At 38.3% G+C, this 18,952-nt stretch overlaps 1 protein-coding gene across 1 annotated transcript in view; it reads left to right on the top strand.

Moving 5' to 3' along the window:
• Nucleotides 1-18,952, top strand: part of Shtn1 (shootin 1) — a 94,184-nt gene that overhangs the window by 40,855 nt on the left and 34,377 nt on the right. Inside the window, exons 8-12 of the mRNA XM_076834680.1 lie at nt 3,368-3,462; nt 8,236-8,382; nt 11,486-11,639; nt 13,632-13,731; nt 18,843-18,925. Coding sequence (XP_076690795.1) covers nt 3,368-3,462; nt 8,236-8,382; nt 11,486-11,639; nt 13,632-13,731; nt 18,843-18,925 — 579 coding nt within the window. The remainder of the gene's footprint in view (nt 1-3,367; nt 3,463-8,235; nt 8,383-11,485; nt 11,640-13,631; nt 13,732-18,842; nt 18,926-18,952) is intronic.

Below are 18,952 nucleotides of genomic sequence, written 5' to 3'. Positions count from 1 at the left end.
GCTCTGGGCTGCAGGTCATGAAGGATTCATGACCATTTAAACGAATTAATAAAAACAAACTAATGATCAGGAAAGTCAGACCTGGTCTCATGGTGAGAAGACAATGTCTCCAGTGACTACTTCCAAGGAAAACTGTGTAATTCTAATTGTCACAGTGACCATATCACTCTTGTAAAACGTAAGAGTCTTCTGGGGGCTGTTGCTTATGTCCCCAATTGAGGGAGTGATGCTAAGTACAGATCTGGAGAAAGTTTATTCCAAGGGAGGGGACTCTATCAGTCCATTTTTCATTGCTGTAACAAAGTACCAAAGGATGAAAACTTGAGAAAGAAAAGATGTTTATTGTTCCCAGTTTGAGAGATTCAGGAGCATGGCACAGCATGTGTTTGGTGCTGGTGAGGGCCCCCTTTGGTTGAGTCATAGCATGATGGATGGCATCATGGTGGGAATGCAGGTTGAGAGGGCAAGATCACGTGGCAAGGTGGAAAGCCGCAGCTGAGGAAGGGACCAGTCTTGCTCTTTTAATAACAGTCCATTCTAGTGAGAACTCACCTATTCTGTCAGAACAAGATTGCTTCTTTCTGAGACACAATGAGGTAATTACTGAGGCTAAGCCCCTCCTCTTAAAGGTTCTTCTTAATACCACCACATCGGGGACCATGAACCTTTGGGAGGCAAACCTCATGCAGACTGTATCAGAGACCCCAGTATGCTTCTTGTTCTCCCCCACCCCCACCCCCACCCACTTGGCTTCCTACTCTAGAAGCTGTGATACTAACAGGAAGTCTTTCAGACCTAGGGCTTTCCACATTGTCATTGGTGACAGCTGTCAATCCGTGCCACTTATCAGCTGGGATTTTTAAACAAAAGACCTGGTGGTTAAGTGTGGGAGATGCATTGGATGGTGGCATTTCTTTAGGTCCTGATTCATTCGTAGGTAGAAATGTATCGAGGAATTTGCCAGCTTGAGGCTCTGCGCTGGAAACAGGGTTCTGCAGAGGTGGATCACACAGCCCTGCCTTCAGAGAGCCCCCCGTGTGGGCAGAGAGGCGGCTATCAATAAACACAGCACCAGGACCAACCTCGTTTCTTTCAGAATCCAAGTCAAAGGGACCTGGACATGTGAAAATTCACTTTTTATTATAGTGTTCTGGACATAGAAAAGAGTCAATTATCTTGCCCAGGGCTTCAGATAGTCGTAGTCTTCTTTGTTTTCTTCACAAAATTTCTTTTCTTAAATAGATTTTAGAAATCATTTAGCTCTCGGGGACCTATAATTCACACCACAAACCACCACTTACATTACTTTACTTGAGTAAGACTATTCGTCCTTCGTCTGAGGAGGCAGTAGATTTACAGAGTGGAGTTTGAAATACTATGTCATTACACAGCAAACCCGTCCTTAGTCAGTTAGAACTGAAGTGCCTGAGGAAAAGTGAGTGAAAGCAGCCATTAAGAGGGCCTTTGGAAGGGTTTTAGTGACATGACTCAGCTCAGGACAAGGTGCCTCACCAGAAGCAACTGGGTGGTGCCACCCGAGTCATTCCTAATTCTAGTGGCGTCACTATCCCCTTCATTCTGTCTGTGCCATTATTTAACAAAGGAGGCCATTAAATGGCAAGAGTAGGAAAGAAGGCGTGTCACTTCTATCTGAGAGGACCTTCTTCTTGAAGGTGTCTGTCCTGTGGAATCATTTGGTCCTCTGGGCCCTGGATGTCTTTAAGGCTGTTTCCCTTCTTTGTAAACATGGAGAATACTTGAAAATAACACACAGATACACACATAACTTAAAACTTATATGTAACGTAAAAATATATACGTGTGTGTGTGTGTGTTTACACATATATATATATTCCTTTTATTAGGTGACACTTTTTTTCGTAGAAAATTTAAATTTGTTCTAGGAAAAGGAAGCTTTATAATCCAGAGATAAGCACTATTGACATTTTAGGATATGGGTTTTTTTTTTTTTTTTTTTTTTTTTTTTTTGTGTGTGTGTGTGTGTGTGTGTAGGAAACGTTTATTTGAGGGCTCATGGTTTCAGAGTTCTCAATCCATAAACAGCAGGCTCCGTTCCTCAGGGCTTGAGGTGAGGCAGAACATCATGGTGGAAGAGTGTGGCAGAGGGAAGCAGCTCACATGATGATCAGGAATAGGATATATTCTTCTAATTAAAAAACATATGTATCCATTAAGTTTTTTGTTACATATGTTTACAATATATATGGAAGAGAATACTAGTAAAGGAAATCTCTCTTTACCTACTGATACCTGACAAACCCATAACCATCTTTCTCTGCTTATTCCCCTCTGTTGAATTTTATCTTTTTCTTTCTCTTATTTAATAGTTTTGCCAAATATATATGTATCCCTAAATAGTACATTGTTTAATTTTGCATGTTTTGGGACTTGATATAACAGAATCATTTTGCTATAACCTCTGCAGATTTATTCACGTTGGGGCATTTATTCACTACTACCTAATATTCCACAAGATAACCCTATCAGAATTCACGTATGCATTGATCTTTTTGCAGATATTTGAGTTATTTTCAGTATTTTGCTATTCTAAGTTATGTGTTATGAAAATTCTCATACATGTCTCCTCATTTCTCTAATATATATGCCACATGTAAAATTCTATCTTCAGTTTCTCTGTGTAAGGCCAGATTATTTTGCAAATAGATGTCATTTTACACTCCTCTTAGCAGTATATCTGATCCCTTCCCAAACAAGATATCCACACTTTAATTTTTGCAAATTTCTTCTTCTTTCGGTAAAGAAAAGTACTTCACTTTGCATTTCCTGATGCCTAATAACAGTGAGCATTTTCTACATGTTTATTGACTTTTTATATGCTTCCTGTCCTGTGACATGCCTGTTGATGTGTTTTCTGTGGCTTAAAAAGAAGAATTAATTTTGCACTAATTTTTGAAATTTACTTATTTTAAAATATATATCATAAATGTCTTCTCATTCACTAATTATGTGTTTGCAATATTATAATTTTGGTGGCATAATAATTTTTTGCTACAATTTGCTGATCCTTTGATGTTAGATGATTTCATTGTTTTCAGCAATAGTGCACATAGCATCCTTGCATCCATACCTGTGTGTGTATATATGTGATTTATTCTTTCAGGATGTGCATTCCCAGAAGTGGAATTGTCAAATCAAAAGATATGAATAGTTATAGATCTTTGATTCACATTACCAGGACACCCTCCAAAGAGCTTTTATCAATTTACATGCCAAGCAGGAATGGATGAGGGTCCCGTAGGCCTAAGTCTCTTTCCCACATCATTTCCCGTCTGTGTTCCTGATAACTTGTATGGCATACAGTCTTACTTTTCCTCCTCTTTTTAAGTGTCCATGTTAGCAGTGGAAGAGTATGAGGAGATGCAAGTGAACCTGGAGCTGGAGAAGGACCTCCGAAAGAAAGCAGAGTCGTTTGCACAGGAGGTGGGTATTTCACGGAGAACTGGTGTTTTGTTTTTGTTTCTCAAGGGACTTTGCTGATGACAAACAAAAAAAGAATGAGAATACATTCAGATTAAGAAGAGTGAGTTCTAGAGTCCTGCAGCACAGTAGGATGACTATAGTTTACAATTTATTATATATTTCATAAAGAACTAGAAGAGGGGCATTTGAAGATTCCCAGCACAAAGAGATGATCAATGTTTAAGGACATGGAAATGCTAATTACCCTGATTTAATCATCATACATACACATGTGCACATACACAAGTTTCGGGTTATCATACTGTACACCATAAATATGCACATTTATTGTGTATCAGTTAGAAATAAGGGGGAAAATACCTTTTGAGGTTAAATAAAAACCTACCAGTTTGCAATAAGGAGTACCTGGGTCAAGACATAGCTATAGAATGGTATCAAGTTCACCAAAGTTGGTGCAGGAAGGTTTGGGTTCAGATTCTGGCCATGTCAGATTCTAGTCTTATAATCTTAGAACAACCCTAATTCTTTTGAGAGTCCACTTTCACCATCTGTAAAATAGATACTGATACATAAACTGAACGAAAAGGATTTTAGAACCAAATGGCATGATTTTTAAGAAGTATTTTTTAAACTATAAAGTGCTCTATGGGAGGAAGGAATTGCATTTAGTGGCACCCATCCATCACTTGTGATGAGAAGTCCGGCTTGAGTCCACCTGTCATCTGAGATAACAGTACCACGGAATCCTCCTCTCTCTCCAGCTTCTCTCTACTGCACTCACTACGTGTGTTGATTCTTCCACTAGCTATGGAACACCACCATCTTGTACCTCCATTGTCTCAGCCTCTCACCAGTGTGATGATTTTCCTCTCATGTTAGAGATAAGTTTTGAGCTTCTCTAGTTCTGACTCTGTTGATATACAGTCATTGGGTGTCCCCTGGATCGGGGGATGGTTTCCAGGGGAATGAGGAATCGCTAGTTGGTTCAAGTCATGGAGTGGAGCTGATCTGCAGTGAGATCTCCAAGTTGTTTAAGTATTTTGTATCTGTGTGTATAACCTGGGGTGAAGGAAAAAGCTAAGGAGGTGTGAAACAGACCGAGGGAGAGGAATCAAGGCTGTAGACGAAGACAGGGTTTTATGGGAATGATGTTTGAACAATGAGATTATGGTTTTGTGTGTGGGGTTTTTCTGTGCTTGAGCATAGCTGTGCTAGCAATGAACTCTACACGAGGGTTAACTCCAAGTACATCTGATTTGAAATATCATGATTCATTTTATTCAGAGAGTTTAATGAAAGATGAGTGAATACTGTTCTTATTACTGGTAGAAAGGAAAACAGAATTGAAGTGTGTTAGAGCCCTGTGGAAAAGCTTTAGCAGAATAAATAATGCAACCAGATAAACAGTGGAGGGGGTGGGAGGATGGGGAGAATGCAAAGACACCTCCATTGCAAAACTGAAAAAGAGAGACTGAGTTTGACCCAGATGCCAGGGTCTTATCTCAAGACATTTTCAATTTTCCATGTGTTGTTTGTAAAATGATGTTATAATACAAAGCAGCTCAAAGAAAACTCAAAGGCAGTGGAGCAGCAGAGGAGATAGATAGGAGAAGCAAGACTACAGCAAGAGCTTGGAAGTGAATGATTTACTCAGCCATTCAGCTGCTGGGCCTTATGCTGTAGCAGGAGAGCGAACATGCTGCACTGTATTAGCCTGGAGTGAGGAGGAGGACCCCTGAAGAGGGAAGGCCAGAGGGTTGGTGCTTATGTTACTGGTGGCAAAAACATCTAGCGTTGATCTACAGAATAGTGAGAAGAAAACTTTTTTAAAAAATAGTGCTCGACTGGAGCCAGTATGTTTTCCCCTGCCCAGGGCTTGCAGATTCTCAGGTTTTCAGCAGACAGTTGCTGCTAAGAGACACATGGCTTAGTTTAGCACGAGGGTCTCCCTCTTTTACATTTTATTCTTAGTACCTGTAGCAGCATCTGATTGCACTAGACGCTGTTGACGTGATGATCAAATGCTGAAGAAAGCAGGATGAGCTCTGCCCTTTTGGATCTTAGAATCTCGAGCCTAGAAATCAATTTTTAAAGTTTATTTACTTTATATTTTTAATTGCAAAAGGGATATTTGTACTTGTAAAAAACACAAATCAATCCTCAAATGTATAATAACTTCTACTCATACTAGTTCATTTGAAAAACACAAATCCCTTCAACAAAAAGTCAGATGTTTTCTTAGCTGTGTTAAGTTTTTAGAATTTCATTAACATATTCAGAAATTTTAACAAGACTTTTGTATAATTTTTAAAAATTCTTTTTTTCTCTTCAGTATAGTTTTTTCCTTTTCTAAGATACAGATGCTTTATTCTACCTGTATTCCCAGTAAACTATGAGACTGTTACATGATTCTTTTTTCTTTCTGAATACTTTAGATATTTGAGTATTATTTTGAAAAGAATGAATTAAATTAACAACATAAGATTTTTTTTCATCATTACTCTTTGAAAAGATTTATAAAATTTCTCAGAAATTCTTATTCCTGCAGTGTTATTCATCTGAAATGAAACCAGCTTCCTGATTTGAACCAGCAAGTTCTTACAGAGCTGAAAATCAAATTCATTGGTGTTTGGTGACTGAATTCTCTTGAAATATTTTTTATTTTTAGAAGAGGAGTTATTTGTAATTTTTTATTTAGGCATCTTGAAGTTCAGAGAAGATAGTCTAATGTGTGATTTTTTCAAGTTATTCTTGTTATTAAAGGAAATCTTCTATATATGTCTTCCTCTTACAATACTACTGTTCAGGGATTATTGTGAGGTTTTGCAAAAGGAATTCATGTTATTAACAACCTTGACTCGATGTCACATGTGCTGATGATGCAGTTGAGGTGGTTGTACTCAGGCGATCGTGAACAGCTTTCCAGAGCGCTGCCTGGACGAGGAGCACTCCTTTTTGCCAAGAGAGAGCCAAGTCCAAAGCTGGCGCCCTGCTATCTTGATGGGCAGCTTGTGCCTGCTAGGTTTTGCTGCTGGGTGGTCACCCTGCTGGCTTGGCCTCAAACACACCTGGTGGAAGGGAACCCCAGGTCAGTGGCTGTTTGCAGGCCCCTCCCGCTGACTGCCTGAGGCACTTTCTGAGGTGGGCCCGGGAGCCCAGCTAATTACGTTTCAAGGGGGGAAATGTATAAGAAGGAAATTATTATAATAATAGTAATGGTAATCAGAAATAAGTTACTTTGGTTAGACTACTGGTCTAAAATTCTAGGTACTGTTATGAACTATTGATTACTCTTTTGTACTTTCAAGCCTCTAGGCTCCTTCTTCCCTAGCCCTGCCCGCGTGTGCACATGCACACTCATGCTTATTCCTATAGAGGTGAGGAGTCAAGTGGAAGGATGCAGATTTCACATACTATGTATAATTCTGGATTTACCTGTTTGGCTTTGCAGAGTTCTGGTTTTTGCATAACACTGTCAGAGTTGAGTGAGCTTTTTCATAAATCCTGCACAGGCAAAGAGTGCTGGCTTCAGACGGTTTTTCTTTCTCATAGGAAGATTTAATGGGAAGACAGTGTGAGCATTTTAATATACTGTGTTCATAACTTGATTTTGATTTGGAAATCAGTACTGACCAGGGATTAAGTTTAAGGCTTGCATTGGTCATTAAAGCTGTGGTCTTTCCATATGAAGGTTGATAGAAAGTAATTGTTTGTCCTGATTTTTATTCGCTGACTTTTTCTGTTACATGTTAAATGGAAGTTATTGGACTAACGAATATGTGCTGTACAGAAAGTCATTTTACATACAGATCTTACCATTAAGTTAAAATGTTTTTTTAAAGATGCTGTTAAGAATCTGAAAGTGTGAAACTCTACTCTTTAGAGATTTCAGAGTTTGTGAAACATTTTGTGCTTGGAATCACCCACTGGCCAACTTGGATATGGTATTAAGGAAAAGAAATAATAGGTGAATAGAAAGTAATGTTTTCAAACATGTAAAGTTGTGGGAATTAGATGAATAATCGTGTAAGTTGTTTATAAAATGCTCAGCAAATAGGATACTGACTCCCTTCTCCCCTTGTCTTCCTACTGTCAACTACTTTCATCACTGGAGGGGAAAACAAATTGTCTTAAAATGTTAAGTCTAGTAAATAGCAGGCATTAGGCAGGTGGTTAGGAATCTGAGCTTGTAAATCAGACAGATATGGATTTAAATCCTGGTCTTGCTATTTATGTGTGTCCTTGGGAAGGTCACTTAACCCCTCTGATCCTCAGTTGCTTTATCAGTAAAATGGGATGACAGTCTCTACTTCACAGTATTGGCCTAAGGATTAGATAATGTAATGATTATAACTATGGGTATCATGTAGCATTTAGCAAAGATTATCTATTTGTATCAGAAGTATTTAACTCAGAGTTGATGTAAGGATTAAAATTAGGACTGTGAAATACTCTGTGGAGTATTTGGCACAAGAGAAGTTCTCGATATTATCTATGACAGTAATTGTATTTTAAGGCAATAATAAAATATTAGACAGTTAAGGGGTAGGATTGTTGTATATATGTCCTCTTTGAGGCAGATGAAGATATGAGGATTGCAAAAATGTTGGGAATGAAATCTTAGCAGTCACCTCCTCCATGACTGTTACACAATTCAGGACTTCCCTTTGATGTCTGAATAAAAACTCCACATACTTTCCTGTTGCTTAGGTTGCAGTTGAGGACATGTGTGGAATTGGTTGGTATGTATATTTTTGTAATTAACTTTTGCAGATGTTCATAGAACAAAACAAGCTAAAGAGACAAAGCCACCTTTTGCTTCAGAGCTCTGTCCCTGACCAGCAGCTTTTGAAAGCTTTAGATGAAAATGCAAAACTTACCCAGCAACTTGAAGAAGAGAGAATTCAGCATCAGCAAAAGGTAACAGATTTTATTATGGGGGCTGAGACACACACACACACACTTACACAGACATATTAAAATGAGAGGAGTCAGTCCAGTCTTTTTTCCATATTGACCTTAGTTACTAAGTCCTTCCAATCATCTTTTGAGAAAGAATAACTACCGAATTAATTTATTGCCCAATTGAAATTGTAGCACACTTTTTTTGGAAGGGGGTACCAGAGATTTAACTTGGGGCACTCAACCACTAAGTCACATCCCCAGCCTTTTTTTGTATTTAAAAAAATTTTTTTATTTGTTTTAATTAGTTATACATGACAGTAGAATGCACTTGTATACTTTGATATATCATACATACATGGGATATAATTTCTCATTTTTCTAGTATACATATTTAGAATCACATTGGTCATACAGTCACATACATACAGTAATAATGTCTGTTTCATTCTACTATCTTTAATATCCCCACATCCCCTGCCTTTTCCTCCTTTCAATTCCCTCTACCTAATCTAAGGTAGCACTATTCTTATTTTCTTTTGCATTACAGTTCTTTTAATACACATATATACCACAATTTTTGTATCTCTGTTTGTATATAAAGAATTTTGACACCCAATTCAAGTCATCATACATGTACTTTGTATAATGATGTCCATCACATTCCACCATCCTTGCTAATCCCCTGCCCCCTCCTTTTCCCTCCCACCCCTCTTCCCTATCTAGAATTCATCTATTCCTCCCATGCTCTCCCTCCCAATCCCACTATGAGTCAACCTCCTTATATCAGAGAAAACATTCAGTATTTTTATTTTTGGGACTGGCTGATTTCACTTATTTTTTTTTTTTTTTTTAGAGGCAGGGTCTGATTCAGATGCTAGTGCCTTGCTTTTGCTGAGGCTGGCTTTGAACTCATGATCCTCCTGTCTCAGCCTTTTGAGTCACTGGGATTACAGGCATGCACTACCACATTTGGCCTTGCAGCACACTTTTGTAGACTTTATAAAGATCTTGAAAACAGTCATTGAAGAATATTCTTGAAGAAGCAAGGGGAAAGAGCTATGATTAAAAAATGTCTCTGGTGATGCATAGTCTAGAAATCTTTTTTTTGGCGGGGAGAGGGGGGATGGAGAAGAACTTAACTGGTTTTTAGAGATGACATACATGAGGATGGTGTATTAATCTCACAGAGCTTGCAGGGCATAGTTCTTATTCAAACAGGGAGAGAAAGAAAAATCCATGTTAGTAGTAAAGATTTGCTTAGAGAATTTCTGATTGTGCAGCTTTGCATAAATGGATATTTGTAAAAGTCTTCCTCTGTGGTTATTTCAGTGCACAAGTGGAGGTCTTCAGCTGACCTTTGTGCTGGACAGAGAGGACAGTCATTGTGGTTGGTGAGAAGGAGCAGGAATGAGGTGGAATAAAGACTTGCAAATTAAAGGAGCTACTTAAGGAAAATCACACTAATATTTATACTACTTATAATGTACCTAGCAGTGAGGAAAGGCTGTGAGCTTCTGTTTGTATTCACCTGTCAGATTCTCCCTGAGCAACAATATGGACATGTAATCCTTGGAACTTCTCAAGTTTTCCCCAAGGTAGTAGTGAGGTCTGGCTGATGTTTTGTTTCCTCAGTAAGAAATGTTGGCCTAGGTATGGAGAACCTCTTGGTGGACAGGTGGTGACAGCGATTGCCCCCAGGGAAAGAGGACTAGGGAACAGGTGGGAGAGAAGGAATTTCTTTTTTCCTGTTCCATGATTTCAAATACAGAGAGGGAGAAAATGCGTTTGTTCAGCTTATACTGGAATGCGCGCATGCGCGCACACACACACTTTTTTTTTTTTTTGGTACTGGAGATTGAAACCAGGGGCCCCAGGGGTGCTTAACTACTGAGACACATCCCAAGCCCTTCTTATTTTTTTATTTTGAGATAGGGTCTCACTAGTTGCTTAGGGTCTTGCTAAATTGCCAAGATTGGCTTTGAACTTGAGATCCTCCTGCCCTCAGCCTCCTGAGCTGCTGGGATTACAAGAATTTGCCACCAAGCCCAGTTTGTGCTGGAATTTAACCTTTGGTTCTGAAAAGTTGAACTACTTATAGTTTATTTTGTATAAAATATATACATACATATATACATATAACCTACAGACTTGAACTGAATACAGGACTAAATTGGTTTTGGAAGAGGTAGAGATGCTGAAGTTAGATAAGAGTTAGGAATGATGTAGCAATCACTACTTCCACAGTTGTTATACTGAACACTTATTTTGGATAATCTTTCATGTTTGTGGCTTAAAATATTTCCTTCTTCTTGACTAATTCCCTAGGAAAAATCAGTAAAAACTTTTAAACACAGCTGTATTCTTTTTGAAATTATAAAAATAGCATTTGGTCATTAATAAAAATTTTTTGAAATATAGAAAAGATTAGCATTACCGAAGAATATCATATTTTGGTGCATATCTAAACTTTATATAAGTGGACGATTTAATGAATATTTGTGTGTTTTAAATGGAATCATACCATGCATAGTTTTCTATAACCTGATTTTTTTCAGTTCACCTTTCAGTATATAGTAAGTTATATGATTTTAAATGGCTGCATAGTATTACATTTAATGACACATCCTGATATCATAAATCAGTAGAGAGACTGGTAGACATTCAGGTAATTTCCAGCCTTTCATTGCTGCTATAAGGAACATTTTAGTGAATCTATTTGTACATTTTTGTATATTTGAGTTTTTTTTTTTTTTAATTCCTCAAAGAAGTATTACTGGATCATAAAGGCCTTTGGGTCTTTCCTCTTCTTTTACTTTTTTTTTTTTTCCTCAGGGACCTTTTTAGCTACTATTTGAATTTTTATCTTGAAAATGAGCATGAAAGTATATGATTCTACTTTAGGTATTATTTTACTTTTGTGACTCACATTTAAAAATTTAAGTGTTTGGTATATAACTCCTTAGTAAGTTTATATAAAATCAAAGAACCGGTAATGATTTATAATCAGAATTTGTGAGACTTTAAGATGGGTTACAATCTTTCTGTAAAGCCACATGAAAATTCCCTACTTGACAACAAAGGAAAACTTAAAACCACATTGTTTGTTTCTAATTTACAGGTCAAAGAATTAGAGGAACAACTAGAAAATGAAACACTGCACAAAGAGATCCATAACCTCAAACAGCAACTGGAGCTTCTAGAAGAAGATAAGAAGGAACTGGAATTGAAATACCAGAATTCTGAGGAGAAGGCTAGAAACTTAAAGCACTCTGGTAAACTTGTTGAGTAGGCTCCTCTCTCTCTCTGTTCACCTGTGGATCTCATGCCAGGGACGAAACCTGGCGTATAGTTATACTGAATAGAAAAATGCCAAAATTTGTTTTTCAATCCCTTCATTTCTAACTATGACCATTCAGCAGAATAGTGTCTATAATACAGTCATTCACAAATATTTAGACTTCAATTTGGGACATGGAGCCTTTGTGAATATCACGTACAGAATTAAGACATAAAGATGCCATTAGCATGGGGAGACCAAAAATGTCAGCATTTCTCAGGGCTCCAGAGATGAGTGTTCATTAAGTACTTTATTTTGTTCATTTTAGAGTGCTTTTTAAAAAGAATTAAACTTTAAAAAATAATACCTTCATCTTTGGTGCTTATACTTCCATTTGTCTTCGGTGTCTAATTATACACCTGAAATAATACTTCCTGTGCCACACCTAACAATGAAGTGGGCAACAATATATATATTAAATGGAAAAACTTTTAAAGCACCAGGAGATGCTTAAATCAAAGGATTTATTCATTCAGGGCTGGAAGGCTTAGCAGGAATGTGCAAGTTGGATTACTACGCAACGTAAGTCTAAGTCTCTGTGAGAAGGTGGGTAATTTAAGAAGGCAGGGCTATTCGCTTTATAACAGCTTCAATATTCGCTTCAGATATTTTTGGTTAATTTTATACTAGAATTTTGAAATCTGCAGAAGAACCATGTAGATTTTTCCCCTTTTAAAAACATTCAATGCTTTTTAATCCACAGAGAAAATTGATTGCAATTTGTTTTATAAAAATTGATCCAAAATTAAGAATTTTTCCATTCTTTAAAGCAAATAGCAGAGTAACCAAGGCCATCTTTATGATGAATGGAAGTGGCAGAGATTTAAATTCAATTTAAATGCTTTTATGTAGAATCTGCTGTGTGTGTACTCAGTCCTACTCCAGGGTATAAAAAAATATATACAGAAGAAAAGAAACCATGCCTTTTGTCTTTGATGATCTCAGAATCCCTTTAAAGAGAGTGAGGCATGCACAGGGAATAACTAGAGGATTCTTGGTGTCGAGAGCTTGGTCCACCCTGCCTATTGTAGTGTGTAGGGGAAAGCAGAAGTCAGTCACGGACAGTATGCGCTACCTCTGGGTGCACACAGTACTTCGTGGTATCTGTCACCCATTAACCCATATGACAGGATTAGCATCTGTATGTAAACATTTTTTTCAGTGCTGAGGATAGACCTAGGGCCATGGGCTTGCTCGGCAAGTGCTATACACTGAGCTGCATCTCAAGCCCTGTGATATACATTTAAATTGAGCTCCTTAAAGCCAGGAACACTACTGTCTCCAATAACACTATTCATGGGGTCTTTTACATTGTGGGTCCTTAATAAATGTGTCTCATTAGTGACTTGGATGAATGGAATGAATACATTATATCTCCAGAATGCTCTTCAAAAGAGCAGAAAGTTTCTGAGTTACAGGCATTTAGGAATGTGAATCTGGTTAAAATCAAGGACATTCGCATTTACAATAAGTTTCTGAAAGAAATTAAGCGGAGGAGAGAAGTATGCAGCTATTAAAATCCATCACTAAATGTCATCTTTAAAAGTAACTCTTGATCCACACACATTTAAAGTCAAGCATTAACAATTTCTTAGTGTTCCAGTAGTATGCGCTCCATTGTTACAAATATTTCTTCAACCTACTCAATCCTTACTTCCCACCCCTTAGTTTTGAATTTTTTTCTGAAGTTGCATATGCAGGAGAAAGACTGTACCATTTTGTTGTACCAGATGGAAGACCTTTCTCGTCTTAGTGATAGACTAGATAATGAACAGTTTTAAATGCCTGCAGTTTCATATTGAAATTTCCAACTTTGTCTCAATGGAAAGTACTTGATTTTGAGGGAGGTCATGTTTTTTCTTCTACATGGATAAAAGATGTGAGGTTGCTTACTTCTGTTCTGTTTTGAATGCTTGCCTCTGTGCAGTCGATGAACTCCAGAAACGGGTGAACCAGTCTGAGAATTCAGTCCCTCCTCCACCTCCGCCTCCACCACCATTGCCCCCTCCTCCACCCAATCCCATCCGGTAAGTGCTAGAGGGACTGCTGTGGTAGTGCTGGTGGTCGCCTTTTTCTTTTGAATACCAGCTTATACTGAATCATGACAGGGTTGGTAAAAAGCATAAAAGAGTGACGGGTGCTTCTCTTGGGAAAAAAAATTAAAGACCAATGTATTATTCCCTCCTTGTAATATGTAGAGTATTGGCTTAAAAAAAAAAACAAAAAAAAAAAACCACTTGGTAAAGAAGTTCTCGTGGCCAACGTGTTCATCTGTTGTTGACCTTGAGATTCCATGTGGGTGTTCCAAACCCAGGATCTGGAATCTTGCATTTTTAATCTTGGATACTCCACTTTCAAAATTTCATTCCATGACACTGGGATTTTCTTTGTAAAATTCCTGTAGGACCAAGGAACGTCTCCAGGATATTTTCATCATTTTCTCTCACTAATTTGAATTTGAAAAGTTGTAGTTGATTTACTTATTTTTAAAATAGAAGTACTGAGCTAATACCTAAGCCCACTAATTGTCACAAACTAGAAATTAATCTGGAAGTGCTTGTTCTTTTTAATCCTTAGCCACATATTTAAATTTTGAATAAGGCTGAAAGAGGAACCTTTTATAAGGAAAATAATTTACACCTAAATTATTGGTAAAGGAAATCACATATGCAGACAGGAATTCACTGTTTCGGAAGACCAAGGTACATGACGGTAGTGAAGTGCCTTTCTGGAGCATCATGAACTCAGGAGATCCAGAGTCATTTTTGGCCTCTGTGGTTCCCCAGACAGCCATGCACAATTAGAGAAGACAGCCTACCTGCAGTGGTGACTACTTGCCTCCTCAGGCCACAGAGTTAGGTGCTTTGTGTACTTTATTCCTGAACAAATGGCATTTAAACTTTTGCAAGATTTTTTTAGCTTTCATTAACTCATGCGATTTGTTTAATCCTTTCACACAGAGAGGCCATTTGTTCCTGCTTTGCACCTTTGCTGATCCATCTGAATAGAATGTGTAGCATGTTCCTCCCACATGACTATGAAAATGGAACTTTGCCTTTTAAAAAGATTCTCATTACTTTTCCTTACTGAGTAGGGGATGACATAATCTACTTGAAGCCATTGAAGTAGCTAAGGCTAAATAATTTTTACACGTGATCGATCCAAGAGTTAATTGAAAGAATTTCAGGTATTTGAAATTCTTTCTCTCCTGGGTAGCTAAATCTGTAGGAGATATTCCAAATTTGACATTTAAAATTAGACATTCATCACTTTGATCTTTCTCTAAGGTCTAGAATTTTGAGCTGATAAGAAAGGTCACTTCTCTGAGGAGGGAAAACTGTTAAAAAGCAATTACAATCTTGCTGTTGGCCTGTAATTTTTAGTCTCAGAAATGTTGAGAGCCCCTAGAATTAAAAGTAAAGTATTACCTAAATAGAATTTTTTTTCCCCCAAAGAGTACTTTGCAAATAGACTGAGAAATGGATATAAGTTCAGGACTTTGTATATCTCAGACATGAACTCTTTCATAAGCCTCTTTCAATACAATTTTTATTGAATAATATGAATGAATGGCTTATATTTTAAGATGGGTTTAAATAGTAGAGGAGATAATTTTCAGAAATTTTTTATGCATGAGAAATACTTTCTTGTCAAAGAAACATATTTGCATGTGTTTTAAATGCTTTGATGGACTTCAAACCTGTCAGTCAAGGTTTTCCAACTTTGTTCCTGAGCCATGTGCTTTATTTACCCTGGTATAGATAATAGGTAGAAGGGAAAGTGTGTGGGGGGGGGGGTTGAGGGCTAAGACCCATGGCTTAAGTGGCTTTATTACCTTTTAGGAGAAAGAGGAAGAGGGCATACCTTATTCATTTTGTATCAGAGGAGTATTTTAGTCAGCTTTTTTGGCACTGTGACCAGAAGACCTGACAAGAACAATTAGAGGAAGAGAAGTTTCTCTGGGGCTCCTGGTTTCAGAGGTGACAGCCCTTAGATGGCTGATACCATGGCTCTGGTCCTAGGCAGCACATCAGGGGAAAGGTGTGGAGGAGGAAAGCAGCTCAGGACATGGCAGTCAGGAAATAGAGCTCTGCACATCAGGAACAAAATGTGTGCCCCAAAGGCACACCCCCAGTGACCTACCTCCAGCCAAACCCTACCACCCTCATCACCCAGTTAATGTTCAAGTGGATTAACATACTGATTAGGTGAAGGATTTCATAATCCCATCATTTTACCCCTAAACTTTTTTGCATTGTCTCACTTAGGAGCTTTTGGGGAACCCCTCAACCTAAATAACAAGGAGTGTAGGAAGGACAGGTCCTGGACAAGTTTGGTTCCTGGGGAGAGGGCTGGGTACATTAGTTAGAATTCTCCAGACCCAGCAGGAGGTGTGTGTACAGATGTAGATGTCGATAGCTATAAACAGAGTCATGTGTTGTTAACAATGGAGATTCCGTCTGAGAAAAATGCAAATTAAGACAGTTTCAATCTGCAAACATTATGCTGTATACTTACACAAACTAAGATGGTTATGATGTCACTAGGCAATAATATACGCTTTTGGGAGCATCACTGTATATGTGATCTGTCATTGAAACATTGTTATGTGGCACATGACCAAGTAGAGTCAGTCATTCATTACAAGGAACTGGCCCAATGTAGTTGTGGGCGGCTTATAAGTCACAAGATCTGCAGGGGAGTCAGCAAGCTGGGACCATAGAGAAAGAATGATAGTACAGTTCCACTCTGAGGCTGGAGCCCTCAGAACCTGTGGCACAGTTCCATTCCAGAGGCTGGCAGGCTCAAGAGGCAGCACGTGGTGATGGTTCAAGTTCGAAAGCAGGAAAAGGATGATGTTCCAGTTTGAAGAGTGTCAGGCAGGAGCAGTTCTTCCTTACTGTGGGAAGGGCCAGCATTTTTGTTGTGCTCACTGTTGGAAGAGGCCCCCTACATCAGGGAAGGTAGTCGTCATTGCTCAGTCTTCTGATTAATTAAATGTTAATCTCATTTAAATCACCCTCACAGAAACACCCAGGACGCCTTTGATCAAATACCTGGGCACTCTCTGGCCCAGTCAGGTGGACATACACGTGTTCCGTAGTTCATAGGATATGTGTATCTTCCACTTCTAACAAGAACTGTTCTTGAAGAACTAGGAGGTAGAAATCGCCACTGAATAATTCCATGTAGGGTGACAGTTGCTTGAAGCTTGATATGGTGAAATTGAAATGGTGATGCACAGAGGCATAGTTTTCTTGCCTTTATTAAATGGACTTTTGTCTTGTCTACATGTGTGTCCTGTGGGGATAGAGAAAGGCAGCGTACCTTTCTTCACTGGTGCTAAGGGTCACTGCTGACACTCCTGTTAACAAAAGACAGGCTAACAAGAGATGATCATGTCACAAATGTCTGGAGAGTAGAGTCCTAACAGTAGGGGAAACTGTTGATAGGCTTAGGTTTAAGGAGGAACAGCCAGCCACATGGAAACGTGACTGGAGGGAGGGGTAGGAGCTAATGGTAGTAGGCCGAGGAGGGACCCAGCAAGGCCTGTGTGCTCAATCGTTCCTGGCCTCTGTAGCATTCCTTCCTCTTGGGGAGAATGAGAGTGTCATGACTTACTGTCAGACAAGTAGGTCAGAGGATCTCGTTATGGCCAGTTCCTACATAGAAAGACCAGGGAAGGTGCTAGTTTCTGTGTCCTACCTACCTTCTGGGAGAAGAAGAGGGGCGGGAGACAGGAGGGCAGCAGAAGGTCAGAGAGACCCTCCAGGGCCATCTCAGTGTCCTTCAGTTTAAAGTACTAAGCATGCCAGGGTGCTGTACTTTGTAGTAGTGTGTTCTGAAACCCAGTGGCCTCTATACTACTATAAATATCAGTGTGGCCTGTTGTTGAAGTTTGTGTAATTGGAATTTTCATATGTCCATTGTGTCTTGCTCTTCTTAGACCACAATAGATTCTGACTCTCCATGTTATATTGTGTGACTGAGGTTCATTCCTGTGCATTGATATGTAATCCACTTGATGAATGTCTCAAAAGGTGCTTATCCATCATGGTGCTGATGGGCATTTGAGTCCTTACCAGTTCAGGGAATTATAGAAATTCAGTGTGACATTCTTGCACATGTATCCTAGAGCACAAGAGCTTGCTTTCGATTCTGTGAAGTCTGAGGTTGTGGATTATCTGGATCACAGGATATGTACATTTTCAGCTCCACCAGATAATGCCCATTTTCCAAAATGGCACCTTGTGGTTTGAAATTCTTCGGCACCAACACTTGATCTTATCAGACTTATTTTTTTTCACACTTGATGAGCAAATAGTGTTATCTCAGTATGGGTTTAACTTGTGTTTCCCTAAAAATTAAGGGAATCAGACAGCTTTCTTGTTTGTATATCAGAAACTTGGATGTCCTTCTACAGTAGCTGAGTATTTTTGTCCATTTTTTTATTGTGTTATCTGCTGTTTTCATTGATTTTTTAAAAATTATTTTGTAACTTGTCTTTCTTAGTCCTTATAATATCCTTTAACACATGGAGGTTTTAAAACTTTAATGTGGTTCAATTTATCATAATTTGAATTTTATATACATTTTAAAAATAGGCTAGAGAAACAGTGGTCTAAATATATTTTATCCTTAAATAGTTGATCTATCGCATGTAGATTCAGATATTTTTATGCCAATATTTGACAAGTAGAGATTTATTGATAACATATACTGCTTTTTTATATGAAACATTTCCTAATTCTCTCATCTCTTCTTTTCCCTAAAATGTAGTAAATCGATAGCCATTTCTGAATTTTACATATGAATTTTTACGTAGTGAATTTTTTCCTGTATCTGTTTTCCTTTGTAAATATGTATGCATTGTCTCAGTAACCATAGCAGTCCCTTCCTCTGGTGATTACTTTGGTTTTGCACAGAAAGGAATGAGACATATTTCTTTCCTTCAAAAAGATGAAAAAATTTAACACTGTCAAAAATGAAAGTAGACTTCGTAAATTCTGTGTTCATGCATCTGCAGAAGAGTTGGACTTTTACTGATTATTTAGGATCTGTACATTTTTATCTATTGGATCGTGTGGTACGTAATAACCTCCAGTAAGATCTGTTGGTCTTTTTCTTTTTACCAAAGATCCCTCATGTCTATGATCCGGAAACGGTCCCACCCCAGTGGCAGTGGTGCTAAGAAAGAAAAGGCAACTCCACCAGAAACAAGTAAGCATCGTGTCCATCTGGGTTACC

The sequence above is a fragment of the Callospermophilus lateralis genome, chromosome 15 (genome assembly GCF_048772815.1).
Source record: "Callospermophilus lateralis isolate mCalLat2 chromosome 15, mCalLat2.hap1, whole genome shotgun sequence".
Classification (NCBI taxonomy): domain Eukaryota; kingdom Metazoa; phylum Chordata; class Mammalia; order Rodentia; family Sciuridae; genus Callospermophilus; species Callospermophilus lateralis.
Note: the sequence above shows the minus strand (reverse complement) of the source record. Positions and strands in the feature narration are given on the sequence as shown.